General features: G+C 52.7%; 3 protein-coding genes and 1 long non-coding RNA gene across 7 annotated transcripts in view; 3 read left to right on the top strand and 1 right to left on the bottom strand.

Annotated features, from left to right (window-relative positions):
• Positions 1-122: 122 nt before the first annotated feature.
• Positions 123-14,561, top strand: ZC3H6 (zinc finger CCCH-type containing 6). 2 transcript variants are annotated; one of them, XM_027704115.1, is made up of 12 exons: positions 123-515; positions 4,768-4,948; positions 5,438-5,563; positions 6,127-6,382; positions 6,599-6,720; positions 6,814-6,930; positions 7,984-8,095; positions 8,632-8,741; positions 9,167-9,420; positions 10,136-10,638; positions 11,023-11,262; positions 12,129-14,561. In XM_027704115.1, exons 3-12 carry the CDS (start codon positions 5,489-5,491, stop codon positions 13,625-13,627), a joined length of 3,288 nt encoding a protein of 1,095 aa, XP_027559916.1. In that variant the 5' UTR covers positions 123-515; positions 4,768-4,948; positions 5,438-5,488; the 3' UTR covers positions 13,628-14,561. The 2 variants fall into 2 exon arrangements, with proteins under 2 accessions (XP_027559916.1, XP_027559915.1); XM_027704114.1 differs by lacking the exon at positions 123-515 and adding an exon at positions 575-806.
• Positions 8,784-23,322, bottom strand: LOC113977742. 3 transcript variants are annotated; one of them, XM_027704111.1, is made up of 9 exons: positions 23,196-23,322; positions 22,811-23,026; positions 22,217-22,388; positions 18,893-22,072; positions 18,122-18,364; positions 17,695-17,867; positions 17,339-17,456; positions 16,163-16,510; positions 8,784-8,794 (listed from the first exon to the last, which is right to left on the bottom strand). In XM_027704111.1, exons 1-8 carry the CDS (start codon positions 23,303-23,305, stop codon positions 16,250-16,252), a joined length of 4,473 nt encoding a protein of 1,490 aa, XP_027559912.1. In that variant the 5' UTR covers positions 23,306-23,322; the 3' UTR covers positions 8,784-8,794; positions 16,163-16,249. The 3 variants fall into 3 exon arrangements, with proteins under 3 accessions (XP_027559912.1, XP_027559913.1, XP_027559914.1); XM_027704112.1 differs by having other exon boundaries at positions 18,122-18,361; XM_027704113.1 differs by lacking the exons at positions 22,811-23,026; positions 23,196-23,322 and having other exon boundaries at positions 18,893-22,127; positions 22,217-22,267.
• LOC113977744 lies at positions 15,734-22,978 on the top strand. The gene is made up of 3 exons (XR_003537407.1): positions 15,734-15,816; positions 18,253-18,379; positions 22,912-22,978. It is a non-coding gene; the product is annotated as an uncharacterized LOC113977744 (long non-coding RNA).
• A 683-nt stretch (positions 23,323-24,005) lies between the features above and the next one.
• NAPB (NSF attachment protein beta) overlaps positions 24,006-24,740 on the top strand; it is an 8,057-nt gene continuing 7,322 nt past the window's right edge. Inside the window, exon 1 of the mRNA XM_027704140.1 lies at positions 24,006-24,165. Coding sequence (XP_027559941.1) covers positions 24,068-24,165 — 98 coding nt within the window. The 5' untranslated portion in view covers positions 24,006-24,067. The remainder of the gene's footprint in view (positions 24,166-24,740) is intronic.

Here is a 24,740-nt window from a genome sequence, read left to right as displayed (position 1 = left end):
GGGGGAGGAGCGCGGCGGGGCGGCGGCGGCGGCGGCGGCGGCGTGAGGGGGAGCGCGGCGCCATCGCGGCCCCGGCGGGCGCAGAAGACGCTGTGGCGGCGGCGGCGGCGGCGCGTGCGGGCCGCGGGCGCTTAAGCGAGCGTGTGCGGGCAAAGCGCCGGGGGGGCCGCTGCTGCTGCCGCCGCCGCTGCTGCTGCTGCTGCTGCCGCCGCCGCCGTTCGTCCTCCTCCACCACCACCACCACCACCACCTCCTCCTCCTCCTCCTCCCTTCTCAGCCGCCGCCGCCATTTTGTGCGAGTGCCTCGCGCGGGCGCCATGTTTGTAAGGAAGAATTAGGGCCGCCATCTCCGGCCAGCAGCACCTCCCTTCCCCCCGTGTGTGTGTCCTCCCGCTCTCCTGTGCCCCCGGGGCTGCCGCTCGAGCCGCCGCCGCCGCCGCCGCCTGCCCCGCAGCGCCCGCGCGGGGCGGCCGGGCCCGGGCGCTGAGTGCCCGTTAGTGTCTCACTAAGTAACCGTGAGTGCAAACCTTCATCATCTCTCCTCACTGAGGGGCCCGGCCCTCCTCCTCCTCCTCACCGAGCCGCCCCCAGCGCGGCCGTGCGCGCCGCCGCCGCCGCCTCCTCCCGCCGCTCCGCACCGCGGGCAGCGGCGGGGCCCTGCCTTCCTCCACCTCCCTCCTCCTCCTCCTCCTCACCACACCACAGCCAGGCACAATGGCCTTTGAAAGCCTGTTCTCCAAACCCCCAAACCCAGTTCTTGACCCAAACATGCCCGACTCTGACAGGCAACATGCAGGGGACGAAAGGTCGAGTAACATTCTTCTCTCTCTCCGCTTCTCATAATGGTGGTACTTAGTGGGGTGATGCTGGTAATGATGATGATGATGATGCTGATGATGATGCTCTGTTAATGTGCCTGAGGGGGTTAACGATGTTTTTGGGGGGGCAGGTCACCTTCAGGCTGGACCGGGGTGGTGGTGGGGGGAATGCAAGGAGGGGAGGGGGGGTGTCACTGCATTAAAAAGTGCATTTTTTTAGCAAGGTTTTAATTTTTCCTTACGGAATGCATGCGTTTTTACATCTTCATTGGTTTATTCTGGCTGGGAAGGGGGGCTGTTTTCCATTCTTTCCATAAATTGCACTTTCCAGGGGGTGTCTGTTGAATGTCACCATTGTTCTCTGTCTCAGGCAGGAAAGGGTGCTCCGACTTGGGCGGGTTTTTTATTTTTGGCTGTTTTTGTTGATACCACAATCTCTCACTAGAGCCATATTTAACGTCATTTTCTTGCCAGATTCCACCTTACACATTTAACTGGATCTTTTTTTATGCAGATTAAGGGCTGACTGACGTTATCTTTGCCACCTCTCAATCCCCATGCGCAGAAACCAGAGTCCTGTTCCTGGTGAAAGGACCTCTGTTCCTCCCTCCTTCCCTCCCTCCCTCCCTTTCTCTCCTGCAGCTGCTGGAAACTCAAATCCTTTCTCCAGGCAGCCCTGGCCTTCGTAACTAGTTCCAAAAATACTGTGCCAGGGTGGGAACTACCCGTCCTTCAGCCCACACCTACTCTGAGCATTCCTGACACAGCTGCAGGAGTTAAAAACGCTGTGTTTTTGGGATTCCCTGAGCTCGGCCTCCCCCCACACAGCTCCACAGCCCTTTGTGGTACTTCAGAGGGCTGGAAAACACTGGGAAAAACAGACCAAAAAAAAAAAAAAAGAAGGGGCTCGTGGGCAAATGCAACAGTTTCCTCGCTGGAGAAAGAGTCCCTAATTCCCTGTGCAAAAGTGGGAAGTGCTCCCAAAATAGCCCTGGGATTTAGTGAAAGGGTCAGGGCAGAGCCCAGAGCTGCTGGTTCTTGTTTTCCCCTTCTTGCTTGTCGTTGGGAAGTGGTCCCAAAATAGTCCTGGGATTTAGGGAAAGGGTCAGAGCTGCTGATTCTTGTTTTCCCCTTCCTGCTTGTCATTAGGAAGTGGGACCAAAACAGTCCTGGGGTTTAGTGCCAGGTTCAGGGAAGAGCCCAGAGCTGCTGGGTCTTGTTTTCCCCTTCCTGCTTGTCCTTGGGAAAGGGTGGAAGTTGTGTCATGCTCCGTGTTCCATGTGCTGTGCCCTAAGCACCCCAGGGATTGCCTGAGCTGTGCTGGGGAGTTCCAGGAGTCAGGCTGTGCCTTGTTACTGTTTCAGGGATTGAAAATATCCCATGTTTCCAGGACAAGCCTGAGTGGTTCAGCTGGGAGCAGAGTTTTTCCGGCTTGGAAAGCAGCCATTCCCACCAGTACAGCCAGTTGTGACACTGGTAAATTGTGCAACAGAACCATTAAGTGCCACCTAATACTCTAATTAATTGTAATTTATAAGCATTGCTTTGTAGTGCTTTAATTCCCAAATAGCGACAATAAACACGACCCGGGAGATCATATTTTTGGTAAAATAAGTTCTTAATTCGCTGCAGAAAAGCCCCAACTCCAGGGTTTTGTGTCACATCAGGTGTGCAAATGCAGGACCAGTAGAACCAGTTCACTGCAGGGAACACCCATACTGGGAACCTGGCAGATTCCATCCGTTTGTGCAGCAGGAATTCAGGGCATTGCTGTTGATACACGGTTTGATTTGAGCTGATCTGTAGAATTCTCAAGAAGTTGCTCAGTAAAAAAAAACCCTGTCTGGCCACACTCTGAATATTCCAAGTTGGGAGGTTGTTTTAATCCTGTTTTAACCCAGAGCCTTTGATTTTGTAACTGTTTTTGAGCAGAAGGAAACAGTAAAAAGCCCTGTCTGCTCACAGTTTGGATATTCCAAGTTGGAAGGTTGTTTTAATCCGGAGTCTTTGTTTTCTCAAGCCAAATTGTTTGTAATTCTTTAAATGTTTGTAGTTAACTCCCGTTAGTGGTGTTATTTTGTTGAGGAAGGGTCTGAGCCTTCAAATACAGGGACCTTGGAAAGGTTTTTCCTGCAAGGTGAGCATTTGCTGAGGATTTCTTGGTTCTGTGGGTGAGGAGGAAGTTGAAGCCAAACTCAGTTCCAGTAAATAAACACATAAATCGGTGCCAGCTTTCCCAGGAACTTTAGAAAATCACTTGGAGTTCACTGACTTTCACTTTTTTACTCCTCCCAGCCACCCCTCTGGTTTTATTTGATTTTCCCAGTTAAATTTCTGTGTTATTTGGAGTTACTTTCCTTATTAATTCCTAATTTCTTTACCCTAGCAGCACCCTAGTCTCCAAATTTGGGGAATTTTAACCCTCTAATGTCTTATTTTAGGCATGGAGTTTTCATACAATAATATTTCATCACTGAAATAATTGTTATCTTCATTATTGAGCTCTTTATCATTTTATAAACCTGTCGAGAGCATTGGGAGGGAGTTTTTTTTTTTCTTTAAATTGTTCTGGACCAGTGTCACAAACACTTGGGTGGTTTAAGGTCTCCTGCACTGTTTTAAACCAAAATATAATTGTTTTTAAATCAGACCTTGAATCAAACCTAAAATTTAGAGGCTTAAAGAATGTTTGAGGCTCGAGATCCCCATAATATTTGAGGAAATGCATCCTGGGTTTGGATCTTGGACTTAAGGAGCTTGAGGTGCAAATCCTCTTTGGGCATAAGGAATTCTATTTTTACAAATGACCCGGGATGAGGTGAAGGAAGGGGAGTTAAAACCCCAGGTTTGAAAGTTAGAATTGAAGTTAAACCACCAGAATTTGGGGGAGTTACTTGAGGTGTGGGGTTTGATTTTTTTTTCCCTGCCCAGAGATGTGGATTTTGGGTTTTCCCTTCCCAGATATTTGTGTGGCTGCTCAGTGGTTTCACCAGCCTGATTCTCCCTGGGTTCTGCTCCTTTCTGATCCATTTGGGAGATGCCCTAGGAATCCCCTCGGGACAGTGGGAATCTTTCTGGGATTGTTTTCACATATCCATTGAGCTCTGAGTAGCTGGAGGTTGTGGAAGAGGGAAGGGCACTTGGAAAAGGGGGAGGCTCTGCTCTGCTTTCCTAGTGCACAGCTCCAGTTTGGGATTTAAATGGGAATAAAAGCCTCTAAAACAGATGAGAATTCCTGCCCTGCCAATTCCTTGTAGCTTTCCTTGAAAAATAACTGTTTTCCCAAGAAATGATACATTTTGACCATTATCTTTCCAAGTCCTATTTATCCAGTTAGTTTGTGGCTTTTCTTATTTTCCTTTTTGGTTTTTTTTTTTTTTTTCCTTTTTACATTCTGGAAGTTCAGTGCTTGGAAAATGCTTGGATGTTGTGGAAAGAATTCAGGGCTTAGAGGACTCGTGTAATCTTCCCTCTGACATGCAATCCAAAGGATTGTATTACGGAGAGTGTTTTACCTGGAAAGTTATTCCAGTCCTGGATGTGTCCCAGAAGTGGAAGTCTGTGAGTCCAGTTCCCAAGGGAACTGAGAAATGGGAACGACCTTGTTCCCAAAGAGCATTTTCAGTGGGTATTTTAGGAGGATAATTGAATTGATCCTCGAGGGAACGAGTTAAGCTGATGTTGTCAAAATAGAATTGGGTTTTTTTGGGATAGCCGCAGGTGTTTCAGGGATATTTATGCTCCAGTTTCACTTTGTCGTAATTCCAAGAAATTCCAGGCCGTAGGAGGTCATACAGCAGTCATGTCTTCTCCCTGGCATATCCATTTATCCCAAAAATCACAGCTTGGGGTTGCTTCAAACTTCTTAACCTTTTTTTTTTTGTTTCCAGTGCTAACGAGCTGGATAGTGACGTGGAATTTTATTGTCCTGCTGTTTTTCCTCCTGCAGAGAAGATGGAGAGCTGGAAGATGGGGAAATAGATGATGCTGCCTACGAGGATGTGAAGGAGCACAGCACAAAGGGGGATGACAAACAGAAAACCGACAAAGGCCACCGGAAATCCCGGAAAAAACGCAAAAAAGAGAAGGAAAAGAAGAAATCCAAGAGGAGAAGACGGGACAAGCATAAGGTTAGGATAAAAAACCAAAGTATTGGAGGTGCTGGTGGGAATTGCAGGTTTCCAGGTTTAGACAAGAATCCAGGGAACTGGAGAAGGAAACTAAAGTGGTGTCATTAGTATTAAGACTTAAACTGGTTTTAAATCTCAAGCAGTGGTTCAAGTTAAGCCCTGGCCACTGAGAGCAGTCTTGGAAGCTGAACCACAGGGATCTGAGAGTTTTTAGGATAAAGAGGCAAAAATGGAAGTTTACCAGTTTCGCTTTTGTGCTGATTATTTATGGGAAGAAAAGATTTCAGGCAAGATGAGTGAATTCTTCAGGAAAATTCATTGGGAAAACGCAGCTAATAGAGATTTTAATCAACTTCAGTGCAAGAGGTTAATAAAAATTAATCCTGGAAAACGAAACCTGCTGGTCCTTTTTTTAAAACAGAGTGTTCTCATATGGATCCCTTGAAATTCCTGGCAGTTCCACAGCTCTTTTTGCCTTTTTTTTCCCAGCATAATTCCCCTTCCAGCGATGACAGTTCCGACTACAGCCACGACTCCGACATGGAGCGCCCGGAAAGGCCACACAAGAAGAGCAGCAGCTCTTCCTACAGGGATTATGATTCGTCCTTCAGTCAGGTAGGAAGTTTTTCAAGGGATTTCTCAGCTCTTTATTGAGGTGGCATTTCAAAAATGCCAATGGAAATGCCGTGGTTTGGGAATTCTGGCTCGATCCCGGTGCCCGTTCTCCCAGATTTCAGGGAGCACATCTAGTTCTCATCTCCCTGGGTGTATTCCCAGATGGAGAGCAGGATCTGTGGCAGAAGTGAGGAAGTGTAAACAAGCTTGATGCCAGTTTTTCCTCCACGAGGCAACAGGAATTAAGGAATCTTTATTATTAAGGAATATTTTATTGCCTGTTTTGACTTTAGATGGGACTAAGAGGAAACAGCTCTTGAAAAGCCATTTTTCAGTATCTAAAGTTGATTCTGCTGCCTGGGAGCTCAGTTTGTCCTGGTTTTTCCCAGTCTGGGAATCAAAAATAGTGGTTTTTATTGAATAACTGATTTTTTTTGTATTCCCGATGCTTTCTTGGGGCAAATCTGGGAGTAAAACAGCCCCAAAAATGGGTTTTTAGAGCAGTTTGGAGTGTGGGATTTGGAAATACGGAGTTGCTTCCTAATGCAGTCCCTTTCCTCCAGCACGGCCACGTGTCAGGGAATTACATGAGTTCCCAGAAAATGCAGCATAAAAAAAATGTCAAGAGTAAGGACTATGACGACTACAGTCACTACAGCGATGAAAACTTTGGGAATTACAACGAGGAAGAAAAGGATGAGGATTTTGCTGACCAGCTGAAACAGTACAGACAGGCTAAGGAGACCTCCAGTGGGGATTTGGGACCTCCATTCTCCAAGGAGCCGGTGAAGAAACAGGGGATGAAAGGGATCCAGAAAGGTAAGGGAATTCTGGGGGGGGCAGCAGCTGTGTCGTGGATCATTCTGGGATGGAGACCTGGATGAGGGAAACTGCCACCAAATGTTTCAAGTGGTTGGGCTGGTTAGACATAACATTTCCAACAGCAAAAAGAGAGTTCCTTTGTTCCGTGATGTCACTAGAGAACCATAATTTCCCTTAATTTCATGGTCTAAAGAGGTCATTCCCGTTTTCCAGGCATTTCCCAGCGAGGGAACAATTACAACGTGGGCCGAGGGCGTGGGATGCAGAAGAAGCTGAAGCGCAAAGACCGTGGCAGGGGAAGAGGAGGCAATAAAGGATCTGATGGCTTCCATGAGGTACCTGGGATCACAGCCCTTATTCCCAGTGCACCACGTGGCAGCTCATATTTGTGCAGCACCAGTAAAAAGGTGGATTTGTTGGTTTTCCAGGATGGCAAACCAGTGAAGAAATGGGTGAATATGAGCCAGGAGTTCATCAACCAGCACACGGTGGAGCACAAGGGCAAACAGATCTGTAAATATTTTCTCGAAGGCAGGTGCATTAAGGTACAGTTTTAATTCTTTTTTTACTTCATTCTTAGCTTCATTTTTACACCATTCTTGGGTGTTGCAACTCAGTGTTTTGATTTCTGAGGTTTTGAGGATTTATTGATAAATCCAGCAGAATTGCTTGTGGGAAAACATCCCCTTCTGTTACACATTTTGAATTTAACTGCTATTAGATTCTGTTTAATTTATTAATTCCATTGTAAGTATTATATTTTTATTAATATCTGCAATAAAACCATCTGTGACAGCATCATAAACTTGCACTGGCAATGCATCATATGTAAATACCATATAAAAATATATTTTTTTAATCATATGATAAATCTCACAAGTCTGGAACCTAAATAGGCAACAATTCCCAAATATATTAAGTTGTTTGTTCCTTTGCTAATTTGGAAACATTGATTTCCAAGTGATTTCTCTCTCTAAAAAGTGGGATTGTTATAAAACACACCCTTAAACCACTGGATGCTTCTTCAGTAGTGACTCACTTTTCTTTGGTTCCTCAGGATTTAGAAGTGGAATATTTTATGTTTGTTTCTCAAATGGTCAAAATGAAGGTGAAAATGATTGGAAATATTGTATTTCTTGCTGCCTTTAAATGTTTGGCTCAGTGAGACGAGTATTTGCTGCCACCTTCAGTTTTAAAAGGGGCTGAAAGAGCACTTGGTGTCTTGTTCATGAAAATAAATGCTAAAAAGATCCACAAACCCCCTGCCCAGCAAAATAATCCAAATGGATAACAGGATGTATGGAAAATAATTCAGGAAAATATTTGCTTCAGTGCCTTTTTTAATGCAAATTCCAAGGTGGAGGCAGAGAAAAGACCTGAGACTGTAAGAGCAACTTGTTTTCTGTCACCACTCTGTATTTCCTTTGAAATCCAGTCCAGGAATTTTCTCCTATTCACTCTTTTTAGGGACATGTTAGTCAAGATAAAAAGTTTCAGCTGAGCTGAGGAGGATGTTCTTCTTTCAATGGGAAATGAAATTATTCAGCATGTCACAGTGGCTAATGGCTTTTCCTTGTTTTTTTTTGATTTATTTATAGGGGGAACAGTGTAAATTTGATCACGACGCAGAGATTGAAAAGAAAAAGGAAATCTGCAAGTTTTACATCCAGGGTTACTGCACCAAAGGAGAGAACTGCATTTATTTGCACAATATCCTTTGAAAACACTTGGAATTTCATCGGGAAGTTTATATTTCTGTTTATTTCTGTTTGTTTTGATGTGATTTTTAAGGGTGGCTCTTTCTTTCCTTAAGAGACTCTACCAAAGATGGTAGATTTGTTACAGATGATTTTTTTTCTTAACTAGTTAAGAGGAAAAAATAAATATAAAATCCGGGGTTTTGTCAATTTTAAGGATTTTTAACATTTTTAAAGATAAAACTCCTTGAAGTTCAGATATATTTATCCACATATTTTTTTAACCTCTGATCTGTTCCTGATTATTGTCGTTCTTGTGCTTTCCTTCCCCTTTTTAATCCCAACTTTAAAATGAAACCCGAAGGCCACAGAAATGTAATTATTAGGAGAATTTTAAGTGGGAGTAAGAGGTAAGTTGGTTTTTAGCTTCCAAATTTCATAAAGTGTGGCACTGGAAAGGTGAATTCCTGGTGAAGAATTGAAGGATAGCTGCCAGCTGGATTTTCTAACCTTCCCAAACTGTTAGGAATCCTTAACTCCTAGAATTACATGAATTCCCCTGCAAGTTCTACCACACAGGAGCCAAGTGCTATCAAGGAGATAAGTGCAAATTCTCTCACGCTCCCCTGACTGCGGAAACAAAGGAGCTGCTGGATAAGGTGAGGGATCCTGGCACTAATCCTGACCTCTGGTTCACGTAGGATTTTCCTGTCTCTCTCCAGTCACTGCCCAACAGGCCTTAAGAGAAGAGGGGGGTGAATCCAACACTAAAAACATTAGGAGTCTTAGAACAACAACTCCTTCCACTCCTCTCACGTAGAATTCCTGTCTGAAGGAAGTGGACTTGTGGGAAATTGTCCCTTCTTGGCTACTGGGAGTAGTTTTCTTCCTGCCTGGGAATTGGTGTCCTGCAAAACAACCCCCAGAAATGGGTTTATAAATCCTCTGAGCGGGATGTCAATACCCAGGGAAGGTTGTTTATTTAAATATGTAAATAATAATATTTAAACGGGAGGTGTGAGACTGAATTGAATTGCAAATAGTGGGAAATTGATGGAATGTTTGCTCCGTGGCTTTGTTCCAGGTTTTGAATAACGAGGAGGAGCCCCAGAATGAAGATGAGAAGGAGCTGGAGGAGCTCCGGAAGCGGGGCATTGTTCCTCTCCCCAAACCCCCTCCGGGCGTGGGGCTCCTGCCAACCCCCCCAGAGCAATATCCCTTCTCCGAGTCCGACATGGAAAATTATCAAGATCCTTCAGGAGATTATAAGAAAATCCCGTCTCTTTTTGAAATAGTCGTGAAGCCCACTGTGGATTTGGCACACAAAATTGGGAAGAAGTAGGTGTTGGAATTCTGGGTGGAACTCTCTGAACATTTCTCATTTCATATTTAATCATTGGCTTTGTCCCTGTCAGGATTCTGGGATAAGTTAAGGATCTGCCAGATACTTGATATCAGAGTTATTGAATGCATTCCATGGAAAGGCTTGACCTTCCAGAAGGTCACTCCGTTGGCTCTCGGTTTGGCATCTCCATCTGCAGGTGGAGGAGTTCATTCCCTGCTCCAGTCCTTTTGCAGTTGGCTTTTTCCTGAGGAAAACTGATGGAGATGAGCCAATGCTGAAAAAAAATGTGCTTCCAGCCAAACTCCGTTGTCATTCAGGATAAGAGGACACGGCCTCAAGCTCCACCAGGGGAGGGTCAGGAGGAATTTCTTCATGGAAAGGGTTGTCAGGCCTTGGAAGGGGCTGCCCAGGGAGGTGGTGGAGTCCCCATCCCTGGAGGTGTTCAGGGAAGGACTGGATGTGGCACTCGGTGCTCTGGTCTAGTGACTGGGCAAAGGTTGGACTTGATGATCTCAGGGGCCTTTTCCAACCTAAATGATTCCGTGGGATTCTGCGATATATGGAATGGGTGTAGTTAACTCTCTTGGAAAACAACTCTGCTCCTTTGGGATTTTTATCCAATTTAAGGTCAAATAAGTACGAGTGGGGAGGGGGAGGAGAGAGCCAGTAGATCCAAAATTTGATTCCTTCCATTTTCTCCTCCCCCAGGCCACCGACCTTCTACAACAGCGCGTCGCCCCCGAGGCCGCCGTTCCAGGGCAACGACCCGCATTCCCAGCACATGTACAATCCAGGCTCGAGTCCGGGGCCGGGCCCCGGCATGTCCCAAGGACACAACGGGCCCCCGATGCACCCCGGCTCTCCCGGCCACCATCCCTGCGGAGGGCCCCCGGGGCCGGGAATGCCGCAGAGCCCCCCCATGCAGGGGGTTCCCCCGGGCTACATGGGCCCGCAGAACCAGACTGGAATGCCCATGCAAGGGCAGCAGGGGGGGCCGCCCCTCACCCCGCCGGGGCTCGGGGGCTCCTACAATTCCCCCGGAGTGCAGGGACACATGGTGAACATGCCCAGGGACAACCACTGTCCCCCGGGGCCGCAGTACCAGCAGATGCCTGGGGAGTACGAGTCCATGCAGAACCCCGCCGACTTCTACGACAACTACTATTCCCACCAAGCTGTGCATAACTTCCAGCCGGCCAATAATTCCGGAGGTGAGCGCGTCTGCTGGAAGAAGCTTGGAGAGAAACCTCCCGGAATGTTGTCAGCGTTCCGGCTTTTTCAGCCAGTGGTGTCTGGTTGTGTTGAATAAGTCATGTTTTGCTTTAGGTTTAGGTGGGACATTGGGAAGAAATTGTTCCCTGTGAGGGTGGTGAGGTATTGGCACAGGTTGCCAGAGAAGCTGTGGAAGTGTGCAAGGCCAGGTTGGATGGGGCTTGGAGCAGCCTGGGCTAGTGGAAGGTGTCCCTGCCCACGGCAGGGGGTTGGTATTGGACCTTTAAGGTCCCTTCCAACCGAAACCATTCCATGATTCCGTGTCTTACAGCTGTGAAAACTTCTCTGGGATAGGTGCTAACCGGAGCTTTGTTCTCCTGCAGATGGAACGTGGCACGGAGAGTTCCCAGACCACCAGGCTCACCTCATGGCTCAGGAGTCGCATCCGGGCGGGAGCGAGTCGGAATGCATGAGCGGCCACATGGGCCACAACCAGGCCCTCAACGTGCCCGACTTCCTGCCCGCCATGCAGAAGGCCCTGTATGCCAGGCTCAGCCAGAAGCACCAACGGGACGGGGACTCTGCCAGCAGCCAGGGCCAGAGGGCCATGAGCAAAGACGAAGGTGAGGAGGATTTTGTCGGAATTCTCAGCCCGGTTCTTGGCTGGGAATTAGCTGGGAATAAATCTGCTGACACTGATTTGCGTCACTGTTCGCGTTACTGGGGATGCACAGGCAGCCACTCAGTGTTTTCAGCTCTTCTTCCCAGCTTCTTCTGGGATTTTAGTACAGGCTTAGTTGCTTCATCCTAGCTCCGAGTAAAAAGATCCGTGGATAATTTGTGGATCTAGGTGGCACTTTTAAAAGGTTCTGTGGTTGATAATTACTTCTGAAAATCCCTCATTGAACCAGAAGGGTTTCTTGCTGCCAGGAATGGAGGTGCATCCTACATCCTGTTTTTTCAGTTGCACCTCTTGATCTTTTTTCCTAGAGCAGTAATTTTTCCTCTGTGATATCCTTTAAAATTAAATATTCTTATTTCTTCCCATCCTGAATCTTGAATTGTCCCCCAAACCTTGGGATTTGGATTATAGTAAGGCAGCAGGTTTTTCATTTATCTGGTTTTAAGGGGCCCTTTTACTTTTCAAGACTCAGAGTTTAGATGTGGGGTTTTTTCACCAGTACTGTTAGACTTGTTTGGAAGCAGGTTATTTTCCCAAATTAATATTGATGGATATGGAGAGAGAACATGGCAGAGCCTGGGAGTATCTCCACTACCTCCAGGATTTTTTGATGTGTCAGTTCTTTGATTAGATGGAGTTTTGTCATTTTAGATACTGTTTTTATAAGACAGGGAGTTATGATTTAATATCAGATCTTTTCAGCTTGATTTCACTGAGAAGTTTCCCATTGTGGAGTAAATGTGTCGGATTCTCTGGGGATTAATTGCTTGAATAATCGAGATTCTTTGGAATTTCTTTGGTTTCTAGATGACAATGTCAACTGGTATTCCAGTAGTGAGGAGGAAGAGGGGAGCAGTGTTAAATCAATCCTCAAAACCTTAAAGAAACAAAGCGAAAACTTTAGGAATCGGCAGCAACATTCCACGGAGCAGCACATGCTGGGAATTCCTACGGATCCCAGGCTGGCCAAGGACAAAGGTATGGGGCCTCAGACTGCTGACCCGAGGCTTCGGGCCTCTCCAAGGCCCAATCCCAGGAAACCCTCCGATTCGGCGTCCCTGGACCCCCGGCTGGCCCGCGATCCGCGGATGCACAAGGTGAGCGAGGGCCACGCCGGCTCCTCCCTCGGGGCGGCCAAGCTGGATTTGCACCACGCGCACGCCGGAGTCAAAGTCAAGCAGAAAGGGATGGACGATGACGAGGAGGACTCGGAAAGAGAGCTGAGGGAACGGGCTTTCCTCATTCCCTTGGAACCTTTGCCCGGCGTCACGTTGAGGGATCCCCGCTCCCAGCTCCGGCAGTTCAGCCACATCAAGATGGACGTGACCCTGATGAAACCCAACTTTGCCAAGCACATCGTCTGGGCCCCCGAGGACTTACTCCCCATCCCTTTGCCTAAGCCCGACCCCGTCTCCTCCATCAATTTACCTCTCCCTCCGCTCATTGCCGACCAGAGACTGAACAAACTGCGGAATCTGAAGAACGATCCGCACCCCAACGCGATGCCAGCCGACCCCCGGCTCGCCGCCAAGGCCAAGAACAGCCTCGCGGGCCGGAGCGGCTACTTGGATCCGGCTGCGGATTCCCACGCCAGCAGCTCCAGCAAACTGGGGGATCCCCGCTTGCAAAAGAACGTGGATCCCAGACTCCACAGACTGTCGAGCGCAGACGCGCACCACGGAGCCGGGAAGGATCCCCACCCTCCCAAGTTCGACCCCCGGCTCGCCAGAGCTGCCGCCAGCTCATCCCAGCCCTCGGAAGCTGCGGCTCCGAAACCCGACGCCGACGCTCTGCCTCCGTACGCGCCCAAATTGTCGTCCAGCGGCGTCAGGCTGGGAACGCCCGGCTCCATCCTGAGCGGGATCAGTTTGTACGATCCCAGGGATCACGGCTCCGCCTCGGACGCGGCGCCGGCCGGCTCGGGAGAGAACGGAGAGAACCAGAAAAAAAGTATTTTGAAAAATTCCAGTAAAAGCGAGCCCGGCCTCGCGGAAGACGCGTCCCTGCAGAAAGCCGCCTCCAACGCGGAAAAAACTACGGAAGGATCAGCGGAGGCTGCTCCAGACAAAGCCAACAGCACCAGTAAACCTCAGGCTAAACACTCCAGCGCTGCTCCTGCCGTGCATAATCTCCCCATCCAGGCTTTGTCGGGATTAATCCGGCCGCAGTACAGCGACCCCAGGCAGGTGAGGCAGCCCGGACAGGTAACGCAGACCCCGGAGAACGATCCCAACGGGGAGTCGGATGATAAATCCTTGAAAGATGTTTTCAAGACTTTCGATCCAACCGCTTCCCCGTTTTGTTAGCAGACGGCTTCGGAGCCTTTTTACCGTTGTGGATATTGCAGTTCTCTGCTGTTTTGTACCTGGGTTACCTCTTTTGGCTTTATTTATTTTTAAATTATAATTCCCACCACTTTTCAGCTGCTAATCCCGAACCACACGCAGTTCTCCAGTGCGCTCGAGTGTTTGCAAAGCTGTGGTATTTTCTAGAGAATCCTTTTTTTTTTGTTTTTTTTCCAATTTCAGGGAGACTAATAATTGACCTGTAGAAAGGAAACCAATCCCCCCCGGATCGTGTTAGAGCTGAGAAAAGCACTTTCATTGTAAATAAGTCATGGAAAATCCCCAGAGCTGTATATGTGTGAGCTGCCTCTTCCCAACCACCACTTAGATCCGATTGCCACATTTGTATAGATCCAAGCAATATTATGTACATTAATTCCCGGGAGAGACGCCGTTCCAGGACTGCCAAACCCCCCGAACCGATGGAAAACCTGCGTAAATGAATTCCAAGGAAGCCGTCGCTCCTCCTTTTCCGATGCGTTGATGTAAGACACGGACAGTTTTTATTCCTGCAGTCAATATTAGTGTAAAAGAGACTCTATCGCATATTGAGGATGAAAAAATGTCATATCTTTTCAAAGTATTTTATTCTATGCTGTACATAGAAAAAAAAATTGTGAAGTACATAACTAGGAGAAGTAACTGTTCAAAGTGGAGAGAACTACGTTGTCTAATACGAGAAGAAAAAAAGGTTTTTATTTAATTTCTTTTCCACACCTACACGATTGGGATTTAGTGCTCCGAGTTCCATTGTGGTGTTCATGTATTTCAACGTATTTTTGTATTCAGCTGCTTAATTTGTATTGCTTTTTTTGTATGGCTGTAACCTGCAGTACTTGTATTCATGGTGTCTCGGCGACATTTTTAACAAAACAATTAAAAAGGGTACCGTTAATCCCTGGTGGTGACTCCGTGGGGACGCTGGGATGAGGGGGATAATGCTGTGGGATGGTTGGTGGGTTCTTAACTGAACCAGGTACCTGCTTCCAAGGCCCCTCTTGGAGAGAGTTGCCACTTTTCCACTGCAAAACGTCCTGCGTGGCTTTAATTTCCACGGGAGAACACAAATGTCCTCCAAGCCTCCCGTCCTGCCTTTTGGGTTGCTTTTTCTCCAGAGGAAATGTAGTCATTCCTAGCCCAGCTGCCTTTCCAATAAAAACTTGCCGGCTGCTCGGTCACCGCCCGCTTCCCGCCCCTTTGGAATGTTTCTTTGCATTAAGCCTCTTCCTTGGTGCACCTTTTCCTCTTCTTTCTTTGTTGGCCCAAGCGATGCTTCCACTGGGACAATCGAGTTTATCCCAAATTCTGAGGTTTTGGTTTCTTGCAGGGATGAACCAAGGGAAGCTGGTAATTCCTTCGTGGCAGAGGAGACGTCTCCAAAGGCAATTGCGGTTTCAATTTGCCTTCCTGATTTCCCAGAGCGTAAATTCCATTAATTTTATGGTCTTCTGAATAGGAAAACTGGGTAAGGGACACGGAACCTGGTTGTTATTTTGGAGTAATCCATTAGTTCTGCGTAATTACATCTTCATGTAGTGACAAGCGTGGCTGGTCAAGGTTTTCCTCAAAAAATCCAAGCCAGCAGGGAAAAATGGTGTGGAAATAGGACATGGATACAAAGGCCAGTGAGTCCTCACAGCCTGGGTAACTCTGTAACTCACTCCTTCCTTCCTGCCTTCCTTCCTTTCCCCCAACCCCACAGGTCCCCATGGACCCTCCCAGCACCTCTGTGGCTGCTCTGCTCCTCCATCCACCCCTGCTCCCTGCTTTATCCGTTGCAGATTGCTTCCCAGAATCTCCAGTGTGCCTGCTGCTCTCTCCCTTGGAACACGGAGGAGATTCCTTGCGACCGCACAGGTAACAGAATTCCTGCTACGGGGGAACGTGATAGAGAGGCAGGTGGGGACGCCAGGGTGGGTTGGAATGGGCTGTGCATCCAGCCAGTTGTGATCTGCTGTGGTGTTGGATTGTGAATTCCGCAGGGAAGGCTCGTTTCCAGCCCTCCTGCACGCGCGGTATTCCGGCATGGATCAGCGTTTCCATGGGACACCTGCAGCTCCTTCCCCTGAGGCTGTGAAGGGTGGATGTGGAGAGCCAGAGGTGCAGGAGCAGCCAGTGTCACCAGTCTGGGATCCCCTGGAAGCTCTGAGGTGGGTGATGGTCGGGACTGAAGGTTTTACTTGGTAGGAGAAAAATCCTGGGGCTGAGGGGGATTTTGGGAGGAAATCTGCAGGATCAGGGACACAATAAAAATGTACCCGCTGCTGTATCCCTGGATATGTGATCTGTGACCTTGTCTGCCCTCTGCAGTGCAGAAAGACTGAGCAACTCTGGATCATAAAATCCTGGAATGGGTTGGGTGGGAAGGGACCTTAAATTCATCCCATCCCACCCCTGCCGTGGGCAGGGACACCTCCCACTGGAGCAGGTTGCTCCAAGCCCTGTCCAGCCTGTGTCACCACCTGGTGTTTGCTGCCCTGTGGGTAAAACACTCACCAGAACATTCCTGGAAAACGCTCCAACACAAATCCCTCATCTTGCAAATATTCCAACGCCATCAGGATGAGAAGCTCCTCCCTGGTTTTACAGGTGTCTGTCCATAGCCGTGTGTCCCTTCCTGGGACTGGGATGCTTTGGGATATTCCTGGTCTGAGGGGGTGGTTCTTGCCCCATACCCATCAGGGTGGGCTCCACCTTTGCTTCCCGAGTCTTGCGGAGCCCTAACTCATCCCTGTTGGAATTTAAAGCCTCCTTGGCTCTGTGCCACGACAGGTTTTTCTTCCACTGCAGGCAAAAAGCAGCAACTTCTTCTGCTTCAGGGTCAGGTGAGGGTTGTCCCAAACCCTGCTGGACAAAATAATTGCTTTAAATATCCCTGTACATCCTAAAATGACAGGAAAGTCTGGACGTGGGCTGATCCATGTGGGATTTCTACCTCTTAATGCTCACAGTGCTTAAAAATGCTCAAAAAGGTGCTTACAGGGAGAGAAAAGGAGTGCAGTTTCTTGAGAAGCAGGGAAATTTCCAAAGGGAGATTTCCAGGTCATAAAGGACTTTGGAATCTAGACAGTCAGGATTAATTAATTGATTAATCCAGGCCGGAATCAGCAAAGTGAAAAATGGACAAATATAGGAAATTTTTAAGTTTGGGCAATTAATTAACACAGGAGGAGCTTTGTCACCCTTGGGGCTGATTATACAGATAATGGGATTTTAAAAAAACTGTCTCCTTCAAAAAGACAGGCTGATCCCAGAAAAAGTTGTAGGATTGTAGAGGAGGGTGGGACTCAGCTGGAAACGCTGCCTCAGGAGAGGCTGGTGGTGGTTACACTTGTTTTCCAAGTGTTTTCAGGTAAAATCTGCTCCCACAGTCTGTTTCCAGTTGGATCAGTTGGCTGTTGATGGCAGCTGTGTGGAAAGCTCGTGGGAGTTTGGCTTTTGGGAATAAAGGGGATTAGCAGGGACTATTTCCAGCTAAAGGTGACTCCGGGAACAACACATGGGAAGGCGTACGATGGGCTTTGGAAGCCAGACAGAAAGGCACGGAATAAAAACATCCCAGGAGGAATGTTTGCTCCAGCTGGAGTCCCACAGCACCGGGGGCTTGGAGCAACCCTTCCCCCTGCCCCCAAACATTCCCTGATCCTGTGGCTGATCCCAAGGCTCACTCACTTTGACAGAGGCCGCCTCGGCCGCGCCCAGGAGGTGCCGCACCGCTCGCACCAGGTTCTGCGCGTTGCTCAGGAGCAGCTCCGAGGAGGCCTTGCTCTCCCCAGTCACCGCTTTCACCCTGAAAAGACATTCCAGAGGGTTTTACTGGAAGGGCATCGGGCATCCCACAGCGTCATTACTCCAAACCCGGCTCATCCGCTGGGTTTGGAGTAACCCGGGCAGGAGAGGGAACCCTCCGAATGGTGTCTGAACTCCCACCACCGCCCACAAGGACCTCCGGGGGCCACCACGCGCATTCCTTCTCCAGGGTGTTGGGATGACCTTGGGAGAGGTGATCCCTGGGCCTGGCAGCTCACCTGGCCACGATGGCGAGCTGGCTGCTGAGGGTGTGGGTGTGCTCGGAGGCGCGGAGCAGCTCCGTGGAGCATCTCTGGTCCGGGCACTGCTTGGCGAGGACGTGCCCAAATCTGACAACCACCTGCCCGTCGGAAGCGATTTGCCTGGCACAGGCAACAAACTGCTCCTTGCTCTGAAACGGGATAAAAAGCAACGGGATTGGGGAGGGAAGGAGGAAAAAGCTTTTACTGCGGGACAGGGAAGGATACGTGAGGCCCGGATGCATCCCGGAACGAGGAAAAGGTGGGATGCCAAGCTCACATCTAACCAAGAGGAAGGAATTTTGAGTATTTTGCATAAATAGAGCTGGTGCCTGTCTCCTGAGAATGGGGTGACACAGGGATTTGGGATCCTGAGGGAGAAGTGGAGGGGTGGAATGCTGCGTACCGCGATGGGGCCCTTCTTCCTCAGGAACTGAGCCATGTGCAGCATCCTCATTGCCATGTCCTGGATGACCTGGGACACCTTGCTGGGGCTGCCCTGCTGTGTGTCACAGCTTCCTCTCTTGTGCTTTGCAGGGGAGATGCTGGAAGGGCCATCCTGCTGCTGTCCAGACAGTAATGGAACAGATTCCAGGTCCGGAGCGTGCGGACACAGCGGTGCCGAGCGGCCTCCTCCACCTGCCTGCTTCTGAAACAGATTTTGGTGAGTAAAGTTGGTGGGAGAGGTGGGGGCCCTGCTGCGTCTGTTCCAAATCCCCCCCCAGCCCTTCTTCCCAGATCCAAAGCCCCTGGAGCCAGCTCCAAATGGGAGCAGCTGTCACGTGAGCTGACAGTGCACAGTTCAGAGCACAGCTGAAACAGTTCTCCTGAGGGACCTGGGCCATGTGCCAAAGCCTTTCCCAGCTCCCAACACCCAGCAGTGTTTGCTGTGGGAGTGGCGTTGCTGGTATTCCCAGAGGGAGCTTGTGGGAAGGTGAGGGAGAGTGGTACAGCCCTTGCCCCTCTGGAGTGGCAGAGTTTGGGATGGGTTTGCTGATGCCGATCGGATATCAGGACTCCAGGGCTGCCAGCAACCTGAGCTGCCCAGGGTCAGAGTGCTGACCTCCAGAGGCCCTGCCAGCATCCCTCACATTCCCACTCCATGCTGGGAGCACCAGGAGTTGACAGGCCATCACCCTGCAGGAAGAGCTGATAGGGGAAAAAAGAGCTACTGTACCATTTCACCTGCTTCCCGTGGAGCTCCACTCCCTGCTCTGCTCCCGAGCGGGCGACTTCCCGCTGCCTCCGTGGGCTGTGGGGCTGGGCAGAGCTGGGATTGTCCTGGGAACGCCCGTTCCCGCTGCAGGCATTCCGTGATGTGCCGCAGGACGTCCGTGCCGATGCCACGGGTGGCCCGGAGCTGTGTGAGGAGGTAGCGGGCCTGGGCCGACCAGTACCACACCACGCTGCCCAGGTGGGCATCCCCTGCATCCTGGGGATCCCCGGTGTCCAGGCGGGCATCCCCCCCCTCCCTGTGGCTCCGGAGGCTCCGTCGGGCGCTGCCCACGGCGTGGACCGTGAGGAGCAGGAGGTGCTCTGCCGTGGAGAGCAGGTTGTCCCGCGGTGGCCGTTGAGCTCCGGCCTCCAGAGCGTCCCGGAGGGTGTTCCTGACCCACTGGACGTCAGCCACGAGCCGACTCGCCTTCTCCTCAAAGGCCTCCTTGCTCCTGTCCCTCTCCTCGTGGGAGAGGCCGGGCAGGGCTGCTCCAACCACGTCCTGGATGAGGTGCACCTGCTCCGTGTTGGCCCTCTCCAGGTGGAGCAGTAACGCCCTGGCCCTGAGGGCCACGTCTCTCCGCAGGAGCTCGAAGCGGACGGACAGGCTGGCTGAAGGCAGTGGGGAGACCAGGAGGGTGTTGGAGACGTCCAGCAGTGCTTCCATGAGCACCTGGATCTCCCCTCGGAGCGCCAGGATTTCCCTGGCACCGCGGTCTGTGGGAGAGGACAGGTAAGAGAGCCGGGCGGCCTCCTGCAGCCTCAGGGAATTCTCGGCCACGGCAGCCAGGAGGCTCCGTGAGCCAGCCTTGTTCCTCACGGCCCTGCTCAGCTCCCTCAGGAACAGCACATCCCTTCCCACGAAGCGATCCATGGCGTGCAGCAGGACACACGTGCCCACGGCCCACCGCACACCGTGCAGCTCCAGGATGGCCTTTTCCATCCTGCAGGAGCCCCCGAAGGATTCTGCCTTCTCCAGGAACACTCTGGTGTTCAGCTGAGCACGGGAAAACTTGGCTTGGACCTGCAGAAAGCTATCCCAAACTTGGGAGGGAATGGGATTTTCCTTACTACAGGCTGTGCTTGCAATGTCTCCTGCCAGCTGCACTGCTCCTGCTAAAGCCAGCATGGCCTCATCCAAAGCCTGCTTCCCTCTTGGAAAGTCACCTGACGAGACAAACCCAAGCACTTGCTGGGACAGACTATTCCAAGAGCCTGCCACGGCTGTCAGGCACTGCTGGGTGTCCCGGATCCTTCCCGAGAGCCTGAGTGCCATGTGGATCAGCCTGCCTGGAGCAGGGAGCTGGCTGCGGGCCGTTTCCATGGCCAGGCTGATAATCCTTGGGGTCAGTGCCGTGATGTCCCGGTGCTGTCCCAGCACCCGGAGCTGGGGGGTCTCGGCCACGGGCAGCGCTTCCCGCGCCGCATCCACGCAGCCCTCGGAGAGCTCCAGCAAGGCAGAGCCAGCGGCATGGACAGCGGCCACATCCCGGGCTCGGGATGCTGCCAGGAGAGCCCTGATGGCAGGGTGTGCACCCCCTTCCCACGGAACATCCGGGTGGGAGGTGCCTGGTGGTGAAGATGGAGGGCTTGGGGTGTCTCCGTGGAATGTGGCCTCATCCATACTGGTTTGTATCCTGGCGTGGGACGGGCTGAGCTCCGGCCCCTTTGCCACCTCAGTGCTCTGCACTCGCTCCCGGAGCGGGCTGAGGATATCCGGGTGGTTGGACCCGTCCAGCCCGGCTTGGACACGGAGAGCAGCGTCCATCAGGCAGCTGGCTGCCTGGGAAAAGGCATCCCGGGATTGGAGGCACTGGGCTGGCACTGCCCTCAGCTCCAGGATGGAATTGGCCAGCTGCTCCACCCACACCAGCAGGCCATTCCTGAAGATGGGATCTGTGGCCCTGTCCACGTGCCGGGTAGTGGCTCCAACCACCCAGCGTGCCCAGCCGGTGAGGCGAGCGGCGTGCCAGGAGAATCCCTCGGGATCCCCGCGTCCCAGCGCCGCCTCACACCATTCCCTGTGCTTGGCCATCTCCAGGACGGACAGCTCCAGGAATTCCCGTGTGCCGACCGTCTCCTCGAAGCAGCGCAGGAGGCTGCCGGTGGCTCCGGCCCAGGCGTGGCACAGGGCCTGGAGCTGCTCTGCGGTGTTCCCACTCCTTTCCAGGAGCAGGGAAGGGAGGCTGCCCAGGAGGCTCTGCAGGTGCTCCACCCGCTCCCGGATTTCCCTGGCAGTTTGGGATTTGGTGCAGCGGGCCAGAACCAGCTCGGCCGCTCGGAGCATCTGCTGGGCCTGAGCGAAGAGGGCGGCGGTGAGGGGCTGGAGCTTCCTTAGAATTCCTCCTGGTCCTGCTGGAAAACATCCTGAACCAGCAAGAGCAAGGGCACCTTCAACCAGCTGCCTCAGGGTCTCCTTCTCCTCAAAGAATCCCTCGAGGATTTGGCACAGCGTGGCCCTGAGCACGGTCCGGTCCAGGTTTTCCAGCTCCTCCCTCATGCTGTGACATTCCTGCTCCAATCCATGCTCTCCTGGACATCCTTCCAACCGCCTCATGCGGCCGCAGATGCTCTTCCTCAGCCGTAGCAGGACCCAGCAGCGTTCCACCAGCTCCAGCTGCAGATCCAGCCTGGATGAGTCTGCCAGCAGCATTCCATGGAGAACGACCGCTTCCACGTGGGAGCTGAGCCCGCCCTCGGAGAGGCGCAGCCGGTCCGGGTGGGAGAGGAGATCCAGCAGCGTGTTCACCTGCTGGGAGAACATCCCGCTCCTGTCCCGGGGCTCCGTGAGCAGGGAGAGGAGCTCCCTGATGGTCCCCTCTGTCAGCTGGAAAGCGCCGTCTCCGGAGAGGTCGGCTCGGGGATCCCTGGAATGTCTGACGGCTCCGTGGAGCAGGGGGACGCACCGGTGGAGGAGCTGCAGGGTGTGGGCCAGGCTCTCCCGTGCGGGACCATCCCCGAGTTCCTGGAGGCGCTTGGCTGTCAGGCGGCTCAGCAGGAGCGCGGCCTCGGAGAAGGCCTGGAATGCTGCCAGGAGCCCCGGCGTGTCCCGGGCATCCCGCAGCACACGCAGGCACTCCAGGAGCCGGCCGGCTGCCCGGGTGATCCGCCTCATCCCTGCGGCCTCTTCCAGCTGAAGGACCTAACCAGGGAACGAGGCATGAAATCCAGTCAGGAATTCCCATCCCTGTTTCATCCTGGGGGAGGGGGGTGGAGAAGGTGCGGTTTGCTCCACAGATCTGCTGGAGCTTCCCCAGCTCCCGTCCCTTCCCACCTTCCCGCTCACCTTCGCTGTCTCCGTGAGGACTCTCCGGGCGGTCCCTGCCAGGTGCTCCCGGAGCCGAGGGCTCTCCGGATGCTCCTGGAGCCGGAGCGCTGCCAGGAGCACATCCCTCCCGGCCTGCTCCAGGGATTTGGCCATGGGACACATCTCCTCCTCGCTGGGCTCCCGGGCCAGCCTGGAATGGGAGGGTTGGGCTCAGTGCTCCAGCGGGGCCGGGAAGCGGCACGGATGGGAAGTGTTATCTCAACCATTCCCCACACCAGGGCTGGCTGGGATCCGTGGGATCTACCTCTGGAAGGTGGGTGTTGTCTGCCAGGATCTGTGGGTTTGGGCTCTGGATTTGCCAAAGCATTCCTTAAATCCCCAGAACTGTATGTTCCTTTGGGATGTGTTTATTTTAAGCGTGGTTTGCTGAGGTGTTGCTTTGCCGTGTCCCTTCCAAGCACATATCCCTGCTTTCCCTTCCCAGTTCTATTCCCCATTCCCGATCCTACCTCTCCCCGAGGGTGCAGGCTCCCTGCCAGCTTTTCCATCTCTCCCCAGCCCCCAGATCCACCCGGGAGACTCCCATGGCCCTGAGCCTCCCATCCAGCTCACCTTCCTGCCACAGCAGCAAGTTCTTCCAGGGCTTTGGCCAGTTTTTCTGCCTTCTCCCCTAAATTGGGAAAGGCCTCACAAATCCCATCTTCCCGTTCCAGGGCCAGGAGGAGGTGGCAGAGCTCCACAGCCATGGGGCAGAGGATTCCCTGGATAGCTTTGTTTTCTGCTGGGAGCCCGAGCTCAGAGAGAGGAAAAGGCTCCATGTTGTCCCGCCTGGAAAAGGGAAACAAAACTTGGGATTATTTGGGATCCGGTGTGGAATAGCTACCGGTTTTGCCAGCAAGCTTGGATGTGGATGGCAGCTCCCGGCTTGGGAAGGGCTCCCGGCTTGGGAAAGAAGACTCCAGGTTTAGTTTCTCCCAGCCCTAAAACAGTCAGTCACCTGCATTTCCTGGGACACTGCCGCCGGGATTCCCTTTCCCGGGGGATCGCAGGGTGTTCCCGGGGCAGCGGGGAGGGAGGGATCGCAGGGTCTTCCATCCCCAGGGCCATTCCCGGTGTTCCCGGGCCGGGACGTTCCCGTGGGAGCGGCCACCGGGACGCGACAGCGTCGCCATGGAGACGGCGGCGGCGCGTAGTGACGTCATCGCGGCGCGCGGGGCACGCCGGGAGTTGTAGTCCCGAGGGGCTGCTCAGGGGTACGGAATTCCCTCATCCCAGGGAAGGATCGGGCAGGAATGTCCCGGTTTCCCCCGTGCAGGGACGTTGCTGATCAGCCCCCTGTGCTCAGGCAACGGGGGCAAGACACAGGTGCTAGCGAGGCCCCTTTTCTGCCCCTTCTCCTGCTTTTTTCCTTTGGGCGGGATATTCCCAGGAAAGGGCAGCCCCTCCTCCGTGGAGCCTGAGCTGTCCCGCGTTACGGGTGAGCTAATTCCCTGGAAACCTGGAGAGTGGCACAAGTAGAAGCAGCATCGGAGCTGCGGGAAAACACCTCCAGGATCGAGCTGACCCAGATCCAACAGCGCTGGATCCCGCTCCCATTCTCTGGGAATTCAGCACTGGAAGCTCCCGAAGGCATCCGCCTTTGGGAACGACTAAAGGGGTCCCAGCTTTCACCCCCCGCCCCCCCCCGGTCTCTCCCACGTGTGCGGGGCGCAGCCGGGCATCCATCCGGGGGATCCATCCGGGATCCATCCCGCATCCCGGATCCCGCATCCTGCGCGCGCCCCGCCCCGCGCACGCGCCCGCCGCGCTCCGGGTGCCGCGGAGGAGGAGGAGGAGGAGGGAGGAGGAGGAGGAAGAGCATCGGGAGCGATGGACAGCGCGGGGAAGGAGCGGGAGGCCGTGCAGCTCATGGCCGAGGCCGAGAAGCGGGTGAAGGGCTCGCACTCCTTCCTCAGGGGGCTCTTCGGGTGAGCGCGGCGGGGGAGACCCGGCTCCTGCATCCCCCCCCCCCCCCTCCTGACCTCTGCATCCCCCTCTCTCCCGGCTCCTGCATCCCTCGTCTCCCGGCTCCTGCATCCCCCCCTCTCTCCCGGCTCCTGCATCCCCCCCCTCTCTCCCGGCCTCTGCATCCCACTCTCTCCCGGCTCCTGCATCCCTCGTCTCCCGGCTCCTGCATCCCCCCCCGCGGCTCCTGCATCCCCCCTCCCCGCAATTCCTGCATTCATCCTTCTCCCGATTATTGCAGACCCTCAACTCCTGCGACTCCCCCCAACTCCTGTATCCCCCTCTCCATCTCCTGCGCCCCCTTCCCCATCTCCTGCCCCCACTTTAGCTCCTGACCCCCCCCAGCTCCAGGATCCCCCCTTTTCCCAGCTCCTGTATCCCCTCTCCCCAGCTTCTGTATCCCCCTCCCCGGCTCCCGTATTCCCCCTTTTCCCAGCTCCTGTATCCCTCCCTTTCCCATCTCCTGCCCCTCCTCCGTCTCCTGTATCCCGCTCTCCCCATTTTCTGTCCCTCGTCCCCATCTCCCGCCTCCCATTCC

The sequence above is a fragment of the Neopelma chrysocephalum genome, unplaced genomic scaffold, assembly GCF_003984885.1.
Source record: "Neopelma chrysocephalum unplaced genomic scaffold, ASM398488v2 Primary Assembly neopelma1_257, whole genome shotgun sequence".
In the NCBI taxonomy this organism is placed as follows: Eukaryota; Metazoa; Chordata; class Aves; order Passeriformes; family Pipridae; genus Neopelma; species Neopelma chrysocephalum.
Note: the sequence above shows the minus strand (reverse complement) of the source record. Positions and strands in the feature narration are given on the sequence as shown.